Consider the following 9,998-nt stretch of genomic DNA (forward strand, 5'->3'; position numbering starts at 1 on the left):
CGGGGGAAGCCGACAAGTGCAGGATAGCAGCACCGCTACACGGCGTCCCCGGGCCCGGGTGGGCAGCTGGGCTCATGCCCGCCATCCGGAGCAGGGGAAGTCAGCCAGTTTCCTTGCAGCCATGTACGTCAAAGACATTCATGGAAACGTTCCCTGTTCCTTGTTCTGGAGTCAGTTGCCCAGCGGCGGTGTGGCAGTCACACCATTCTGCTCGTCCGCTTTATGGGCAGCATCTGAAGGCTGACACAAGCGCGCAAGGGGCACAAACTTTTAGTGACACACTCAAGTGGAAGTGAGAACTGCAAACTGCCTGCCAAGACCCGTCAGCCCATTGTAGCACACACAGCAGTCCTATCTGTTTCATGTCTCAGCGGCTGGCACCATGTTGGTCTTTGACACCAGCATTAAACTAACTTCCTGAACAGCTCCCACGGAAGCAAAAAAATAACACCATTCCTTCCCTCACGTGCCAAGGGCAAGGGGTCTCTGTTGCTCTCAAGTGCATCTAGCCCTCTAGTAGCACAGAAGGGCCCCTTTGGGCATTCAGTCCAGAGCTTTCCCTGAACTGGAATCAGACGGATTCCTGCGGTACCAAAAGGCGACGCATTTGGCCCCAGCACCCAGAATAGGAGGGTGTCATTAGCCCTGGATCTCTGGCATTGCACAGAAGATGCATCGGGAGAGCAGTGGGAGTAGGGTCTCTGGCATGAATGTGCAGCAGAGCTCAACATTTCTCTGCCACAAAGCTGATTCCCCATGGAAGAGTAGGATAGAGAAAGACTGGATATTTATAAACAAGGCCCTATCCCCCCCGCCTTTTTGTACAAAACATGTAGAAAATGGAAAGAATTGCAAGTATAGATAAAGGCTCACAGGCAGGCCCAGAAAGGGAGTGAAGCAAGCACATGGAGAGCATCCTAGTCCATGCATTTCCACTTCCATTATTAGAGCCGTCTGGGCTGCTGGGCATCTTCTAACTCTGTAAGAACTAGAAACCATTTGCATTTATCATATCGTTTTTGTGCTAGAACAACTATGGGCCTCTCATTGCCAGAAACCAGGGGCCTGTGAAGAGGGTGGGTCTTGAGTCTGAGCCGCAGGCACTCTTGTGTTTCAGAATGTGGGATGCGACTACGAGATTGACTCCAACGCCATCGAGGACCGTTGCGGTGTGTGCCACGGTGATGGGTCCGCCTGCCAGACAGTGAAGAAGACATTCGAGGAGAGCGAGGGGCTGGGTAAGGCTGCCTGCGTGAGAAAGCAAAGCAGTCATCCTGCCACGGGGCTCTTTTAGAGGGGGATGAGACCCAAAAGACCAAGCAAACATGGATGAGAGAGGACTGATGGTTTTTCTTAGGAAGGGGGGTCCTGTGGGCTCTGTAAGCAGCATTCACACAGGCAGTGCAGGCTGTGAAACCACCAGACCTTCAGCGGAGGGTTTTTGCAACGAGACAGACAACGACAGTGCTTCCTTTCTAAGCAGGGACACAACGACACCGTCTTGTTGAAGTGCCAGGACCCTTCACTGCAAGGCAGTGACTGAGGTTAAGTCAAAGATGAAGATCTTGCCTATTTGAGGATGAAAGCGAAAAGATTCAGGCTGGGTAGTTTTAAACAATGTTCTTAAAATAAATACCCACCATCTGCAAATGTAGTTTTTCCCTCTAGCAGCAGCACAGTCAGGGATTGGGCTACAAACAGGCACTGGTTAATAAGGCTGTTAGTCAGGGCTGCAGGGGAAAGACCGAATAAATTGGTGCCCATGCTCTTGGTCTCAGGGGCTGTGGCTGGGGCATTCAGGAAGCTATAGAAAAAGTTCCTTTGATGGCACCCATTTCATTAGCTAGAGACAAAAAGCTTGAACTCGCCTTTTAATCTTGGTCCTTGATTAGTCAGTTATTAATTAGTGGCTTTGTAATTGACTTCAATGGGACCAAGATCCAGCCCCTAGCACAGACGGATGTGGAGTTACTTTCCTGATTCAGAGTTATCCGAGGAAACCTGTCTCTGGAGACCCCCTGCTCCTACAGCCCTGACTTGTTTTTAAAGTGCTGGGACTGTTCTTATGGCTTCTGCTAAACCAAAGGTGTAAGAGGGCTGGCATCTCCATTGGGGACAAGGCAAAAGTACACTAAATGCATTTGACAAGGGTCATTAGGGATATTTGTCATTCTGTAGTGGAATATCCACCCTTATATAGCAGCAGGGGGGCTGCAAAGAGGATGGAGCTGGCCTGCTCTCAGTGGGGGCAGGTGACAGCACAAGGAGCAATGGGCTCAAGTTGCAGGAAGGAAAATCTAGTTTCGTTTAGATATTAAGAAAAGCTCTCTCACTAGGAGGGTCACAGAGCACTGGAACAGTTTCCCCAGAGAGGTGGTGGAGTCTCCATCCTTGGAGTTTTTGAAGATTTGAGTAGACACAGCCTTGGCTGGGATGATGCAGTTGGGGCTGGTCCCACCTGGAGCAGGGGTTGGACTAGATGTGCCCTCCCTGAGGTCCCTTCCAGTCCTCATTGTCTGTGATTTTATAATCCCTGCGGAGAAAAAGCCCAGCCTGGTTCAACATAAAATAAAACTTGCAGCATGTTAAAAAGAAAAAGCAATCTCACCAGGACTCTAGTACATTTTAGTACTGATGCCACTAGCTCAAATCCACCCTGGTTGTTATTACTTTAGCAGCTGGACCAGAAGCAATTGCTTTATCTGCCAGTGTTTCCTTGACTGCCTGAGACTGACATGTGATGAAATCCCTAGGTTATGTTGACATCGGGATGATTCCCACTGGAGCCCGTGAGATTAGGATCGAAGAGGTGGCAGAAGCTGGGAATTTTCTGGCTTTGAGGAGCGAAGATCCTGAGAAATACTTCCTAAACGGCGGCTGGACCATCCAGTGGAACGGGGACTACAAAGTGGCTGGGACAACTTTCACCTACGAGAGGACAGGCAACTGGGAGAACCTCACGTCCCCTGGGCCCACGGTGGAGCCGGTCTGGATCCAGGTACTTGAGCGGTGCTTTGTCTTGCTGTGGTAGCAGCACACAGTGCGTGCAAAGCTCTGCTTGGTGGAGATGGATGTGTGTGCAAACTCACACTTCGCAAAATGCCAGCAGCTAATTCTCTTTCATCGGTGACATATTTTTTAATCAGTAGTAGTAACAACATTGTGACGCTGCCTCCAGCTCTGATCGGGACACTGGTGCCATATGCATGTGCACGGTGAGCAAATCCCTGCCCCAGCCCTGTGATTTCAGACTCCCAGGGACCGTGCAGCACAGCAGGGATTTGCACAGCCCCAGTGTTTTACCAGTTCTTTCCATCCTCCTTCCCCTCAATTAGGGAAGCTTTAAGCTTGAAAGCAGAGCAAATTCCTCAGCAGGCCAAGCCAAGGTGGATGCGGTTGCTTCCTGTACGGTTTCCAATTGGTGTGGCCGAGCAAAACATCTTCAGCTCATAGTAACTGCAGCCAGTGCAATGATTTGGATTTTCCCTTCTGAATCCAATTGCAGCAGCTGCTCCAGTCAATCAGCTTTTGTGCAGTTACGCATTGCACGGCAAGAGCAAGCCTGCCCCCAGGGACACGGCTACCCAGCCTCTGAGCCATGCTGGGGACACTACGGTGAAACCCAGGAACGGATGCTGTCTTGCCCCCTGCTCCATCTCAAGTGTGTTTGCTGGCACCTGCTCTTAGATGGTAATGCCATTTGGGGTTAGCAGCACTTGGACCTGCCTTCTGCAGAGCCTGATCTCCAGCACCACCATCTTTTCCAAGGAATGGTGCTGTCCTGTGCTGGCTTCTCCCCCTTCCCTGGAGTGGTCCTGGCTACCGAGGGGACTTCTCTGCAGAGGCGCGTGCTGTGTCCAGGGGACAGGTCAGGGCTTCGGAGGGAACTGGTGCTTTGATTGCTACTCAAAAACAAGCCTGTTTCTTTGGGAACAAATGCAACTAGCAGCCAAAAGGAGACGTTTGACCTGAGACACGTATTTCCAAATCCGTGGGTGGTTCTGGCCTCTATTCTTTCCAGCTGAAAGTAATCTGATTCTTCAAAATATTTACATAGGAAGGAGGGTATTAAAAGACCTGTGTATTTCCTGAAGACTTTTTCATGGCTAGAGAGAGAGAGGGACTCACAGAGTTACTAATGGACGGCCCAGAGCCCTAGGGTCGAAGCGAGGCTTTGACCTCAGGCTCTTTGGCCGAGGCTGCACTTCCAAAACGTGGCAGGGTTGTCTGTCATTACAGTGATGTCTCATTGCATTGCAACGCAGGGCCACAGCACTGGGATGTGACGTCCCACCCCATTGCAGTGCAGCATCACAACCTGATAGCATCATGCCAAACCCAAGAGCAGCGAGTGAGGTTCAGCCCTCGGCTGCCCTGGGGTGTCTGACTAGACAAGTGTAACGCGCACTGTGATGTCAAAGACACTGGTAATCAACTCCCACTTCCAGGGGTAATGGTAGGTCGTGGCCGTGAGGGCAAAGCCAGTGCCAAGGAGCCTCTGTTAATCAGGACAGAGCACCAGCCCAACCCATCCATCATGTCCCACATTTATGCAGAGGCTTTTTTTGTCTGCTCTGCATGAGCAGCAAAAAGGAACATTTGCAGACACAGATTTGCCTCTCTTTTGTGTTAAGTCGCTGCCCCAGGGGGCTGAGCTAAGTGTAGAGCCTTGCAGGGCTGCTTCCAGGAGGAAGACAAGTAGCTGAAGTGACTCGAGTCTAACTTTGGTGCGATTCTGCCCGTTAACAAAAGGATGCATGATCACGCAGCCCTGCTTGCCAAGGAAAGGAGACACAAGCAGCAGCCCAAAAACTCCGTCTGCCCCTCCTGAGAGCCCAGGACCCAAGAAACACTGTCCCTCTTTGTGGACACACTTACAGTTCCTTCCCTTGGCCTCTTGTCTCCAGCACACACAGCCAGCCTCTGATTTCCAACCCCTGTATCTGCACCCTAGGAATCTGTTCTGAGCTGCCTTGTGGCCTCGGGCTGTGGCCTCATGGACCCCATCTGCATTTACTGTATGCATGGGATTGCTTTTCCCTCCTGCTGAGCCTGCAAGAGAGAGCTAGGAGGCCCTGACTTTTGTGGGGGCTGGTTCTTATTTGTGGTTCTGAGTCCATCCAGCTGGAGCTTGAGTTATGATGGGAAATTGCCCTTTGCCATTTCCTTCACCGCCCAAGCCAGTCTGATGCTGCTTTCTGGGGCTGAGCAGGTCATCGCATCCCAGGAAGGAGCAAGGGCCCTGTGCAAGCCCAGAGGCTCCACGATGTTTGACGCAGACACCAGGCTCAGGCTTGCCTGGCCATTTGTCTTGGTGGGAAATGTCGGGGTGCGGTGACAATGTGCAGCCCGAGGTGCTGGACTGAGGAGTCTTAAAATGTACATCTCAGATCCTTGTGCTGAAAGCCATGCAGAGGCCTGCTGCTGTGACCCGAGTGGGCTGTGGGTCAAGCTGGGGGGAGATTTCGGGTTTTGTTTTCATGTGGTAGTGGGGAAAGGGACTGTGGGAACCATTCAAAATGACTGTGTATGTGTGTGTGGGGAGGCATCTTTGTGTGTGTATGTGTGTGTGTGTAGGATCTTACTCTGTGTGTGTGTGCATGTGCATGTGCAAGATCTTTGTGTGTGTGTGTGTGTGTGTGTGTGTGTGTGCGTGGGTGGGTGAGGGAGATTTCTAGAGGGTAGTTGGGTCTAACTCGGGCTTTCGCTGTTAGTGCCAAGTGTATCAGTGCACCCTTTCCCACTGCCCGGCCTGGGGGTACACATGTCCCAGACCTCACCCAAGGGCAGACCCAATGCCAGCCACACTGAAACACTGTCCTCTAACACTCAGGGTCACCCACCGGGAGCGGTGATAGGAAAGCAGGCAGAGACACCCATGAGTGCTCTCGCTTTGTGTCCCTCGGCAGATATTTAGCGTAAATATTTAACGTCCAATGAAATGAGCTCAAGTTCACTTATGCTCTCTATATAGCCTGCTGAGTTAGTCGAGAAGGCGCATATCTACCCTGACTTCACACTAACAGGGCGAACTACCTCTCAGATATTTAACATCTGGCTTCCCTCCTTCCGATTAGTAGCTCCAAAAAACCTGCCGTGTCTTACCCCTTCCTCTGTGCAGGGACTGCTGCAGTGTCAGACCGCTGAGGAGCTGAGGATGAAATGATTTGTGTGTGGCTGATTCGGCCCCCTCTTGAACTCTCTTCCATTCAAATATGGATCATTAGGAATTGCTGTGGGGAAGAAGGGGGGAGTACAGCCTTAGCTTTGCCTGTCCCCTAGATCTATCAACCCGATTATTTAGTGTGGGGAGCAGAGCCACTCTGCTGCTCTGCCTGTCCTCTGTTCTGAATCTGGCTGCTGCTGCCTAATGCTGTAGCGTTCGTGCCTGCAGGAGTCCTTAGGTAACTGCTGATGAAAAAGGGGAACATACCAGTGAATTTTATGTTGTTTCCCCTTGAAAATATGAACTTTCACTGTAGAAGAAAGCCTATCACACTTCAGCACAGCTCAGCAGTTCTACAAAAGGCACGGACCAATACGGAACTCGTCCAAAAGCGTGTGTCAAAATTTCAGGGGTGTTGGTTGTAGCCGTGTTGGTCTAAGGACATAGGCAGAAAAGGTTCTTTGGGTAAATCTGATATCTTTTATTAGACCAACTAAAAGCTTGCAAAGAACATTTTTTCCGACTATTTACACCCAAAACTTTTCCAACTATTTGCACCCAAAAGCTTGCAAAGAACAATTTCCCCAACTATTTAGTTGGTCTAATAAAAGATGTCATATCTACCCAAAGCACCTTGTCTGCCTATGTCAAAATTTCAATGTCTTTTTGGCTGTGGATAAATCATAAAATGATAGAAGATGAGGGTTGGAAGGGACTTCAGGAGGTCACATCTAATCCAAACCCCTGCTCCAAGCAGGACCAACATGTGCCTTTTGAAAGGGGGGGAACGTGCAGCAGCTGTTACAGGGTGACTGCTACATCTGCCTGATTCCATAGCAATACAAGTAAGTTAAATCATGATTTATTTGAGCCTGAAAGAAAGAGAGTCTAGTAAAGAAGATAAGTCAGTACTAGGTAGCATCTGTCCTTAATGATCTTTACAACAAAATAAACGGAGTAGAATATTTTAATTATTACATTATATCATTTTCTCACCCTATGAAAGAAAATAAGAGCTACAACATCCACCTGAAAATGCATAAACTTTTAAACAAAGGCCAAATTCCTAAATTTTTAGAAATGAAAGTATTTTCATTTCAAAGTATGTTTCTGCCAGGATGAGGGCAAAGTCACTCTCTTGATGTTTGTCCATTTAAAAAAACCAACAAACAGTATTTCTTTGTTTAGAAAAACACATACATTTCAACGAAAAATGCGTAGCCAGCTTTGCCAGAGACACCACTGCTGGGATATGGTTGGCTTTTATCAGACAGATATAGCCAGCCCTATTAGTCTGAAGTCAAGTAGAAGGCAGGTAGATTTACACCTTCGAGACTAACCCAAGTACATATATACATAGTACAAGCTTTCATAAGCTGAAGCTCACTTCATCAGATGCTGCACATCCTTTCCCAGCATCCGATGAAGTGAGCTCTGGAAAGCTTGTGCTATTTATCTCTCTATAGATGTGTGTGTGTGCACGCATGTGTGTGTATGCCATCGGATATCTCTCTAGCTATAGACCTATATCTATCTTTCTGTGTCTATATTTCTAGATATCTCTCTCTCTATTGATATGTGATACACACGCACACACACATATCTATCTATCTTTCTATCTATCTAGATATAGATATAGATATATACACACACATATCGATAGAGAGATAGATAGGTATAGATATATAGATATACTAGCTGAGGTACCCATTCTTCACCCAGATTGTTATTTTTCTAATTGCAGTTTGTTTATTTTTGAAGTACAACATATTTAGGTCAAAAATATTTTATTTGTAAAGAACATAGTACAACATATTTAATATTTAATGTGGAGCAAAAAAAGGCAAGCATCAATATAATCATGAGAATTGAGTTGAAAAGGGTCAAGTGAAAAATAACCCACCTATAAATTTTCTTTGGGTGGTAATTCAGTGATTTTGTTAGGTTTAGAGTAGATAGGACCAGCCATTCTTGAGTTGTAAGCAAATAGACAGACAGACAAATGCTTCATTTTTATATATATACACACACACTATATGCTTGTGCTATATAGAGAGAGAAAGAGAGATGTACTCTAAGGTGCAACTCTACCCTGCCTTCTGCTTGAGCTCATAGGTGAGCGTGCCAAGAAGAGGCAGGAGAAATTCAGAAACAGGGGAAACAGCAGAGGAAGGAGAGAGTCCTGCTAACGTGCAGTCAATGCCCGTGTAAAAACCCCAGCCCCACAGGCATACAGGGGTCTGTGGGGAGGTGGAGATGGGGGAGGGAAGGGCAGCTGGGGGTCTCTTGTCACAGGCATTGCAGATGCTAATTCCAGCAGTCTCCCCTTTGCTTAGACAACCAGTCCTGGAGCAGGGTGAGCAGTTAATGAATTTTACTTTAACATCCCCTGCTCCCTCCCTGCCCAGTGGGATGAGAAAGGGCTTTGGGGGGCTCCCTCCAGCTGGTGCATTACACCCAGTGACTTCCCAAGGGTGCAGGGCTGTCTTGGGACTGGCCGAGGCCATCTGAAATCACTGGGGTTTTCACCGCCTCTTTGCAGCTACGTTGGTCTGATGCCTCCTCGATACATACCTAACAAGAGCAGGGCTGGGCACCAGTAAAACCTATCTCAGCTGCAGCAGCCAGAGCCTCCGTGCTTACTTGGAAATCACTCTGTTTAGCAAACAACCCCTGCTATCCTGCCTTTCACCTCCTTTCCATGTAAAAGTGCTGCCGGGAGTCGGATTTCAGTCCAGCTTTCTGCTTCCATTTCGTTTTAGGGAGGATAAGAATAACTTTCTAGGCAGAGTCAGGCTGAACCACAACAAGACAAGGGAATGATTTCTAGGAAGTCGTGTCCACCCTGCTAGAGTCCACGCAGGTGTGTAGCAGGGCGGAGGACTGCCCTGGCCGGAGCAGCGGACAGCAGCCTGCTGCTGTGACCCCAGCCAGCTCCGAGTGGGTGTTAGCTGAGCGCTGGCTCTCGGCTGCAGATCCAGTCCTGCTCCCGTGGGGTCGTGGGCGGTTGGCCCGTGGCTTTAGCGGCAGGAAGGACAAGACTCATCCCACATCTGCTGGGGCGGATCCAGGGGGATGCATGGTGCAGTCGCATCCTCCTTTGATTCCTGCTCTGCCCAAAAACCAACTGCCTGGGAGGGGCTCCAGCATTTCTAATCAGGCAGAACTAAGGCTATGGATTGACTTCATGGGTCACTATAATCTCCCTGATTCCTGCTAACCTCCCTCCTCTCCGTGGGTGTTAACAACCCCCTCTCCTTTCTTGATGTTCCACTCTTCAGACTATCCTGTTTTCTGCAGTCTGCCAGCCGTTTCTGGTCATGTCTCTTCCATTTCACAGCCCCGCAAACTCTTTCTAGCTCTAGCTAAAAACATGCAGGTGCAGTTATATTAAATCAGGTGTGGAAATGGCTGACAGTGAAATGGAGGCATTGTCAAGATGCACAAGAAGCCTAGAATTTGTTTTACAAATCTAAATGAGAGACGTGCATGCAACTGTAATGACTACAAGCTAACAACACAATTGCTTCTGACTATTTTTTGCCTAGTTCGTTTTGTTTATTATTAAATTTAATACATAATCTAGTAAATGAATGCACAGTCCAATAGTTATAATGGTTTTTGCTTTGGTCTTAAACTGAATAGCATAGCGCCAGGCCCCTAGCATATGAGTAAACCTTCTAGTTTCTCTTTAACTGGAGAAAAACGTATTGTATGTGATGATGCACCATCCCACCACCTACAACCCTACTTTTCAAAACCCAGGATCTTCCCGTGCCCTTGTGATGCATGGTCTGTTCACTGTGAACACTGCAGCTGCAAAGGTGAACAG

General features: G+C 48.5%; 1 protein-coding gene across 1 annotated transcript in view; it reads left to right on the forward strand.

Annotated features, from left to right (window-relative positions):
* The window catches only part of ADAMTS7 (ADAM metallopeptidase with thrombospondin type 1 motif 7), a gene marked incomplete at its 5' end in the record, with an annotated part of 149,013 nt that overhangs the window by 49,924 nt on the left and 89,091 nt on the right, over positions 1-9,998 (forward strand). The window contains 2 exons of the mRNA XM_019533908.1: positions 1,118-1,238; positions 2,754-2,998. Coding sequence (XP_019389453.1) covers positions 1,118-1,238; positions 2,754-2,998 — 366 coding nt within the window. The remainder of the gene's footprint in view (positions 1-1,117; positions 1,239-2,753; positions 2,999-9,998) is intronic.

This window comes from Crocodylus porosus, unplaced genomic scaffold, assembly GCF_001723895.1.
Source record: "Crocodylus porosus isolate Cpor-Errol unplaced genomic scaffold, CroPor_comp1, whole genome shotgun sequence".
Lineage (NCBI taxonomy): Eukaryota > Metazoa > Chordata > Crocodylia > Crocodylidae > Crocodylus > Crocodylus porosus.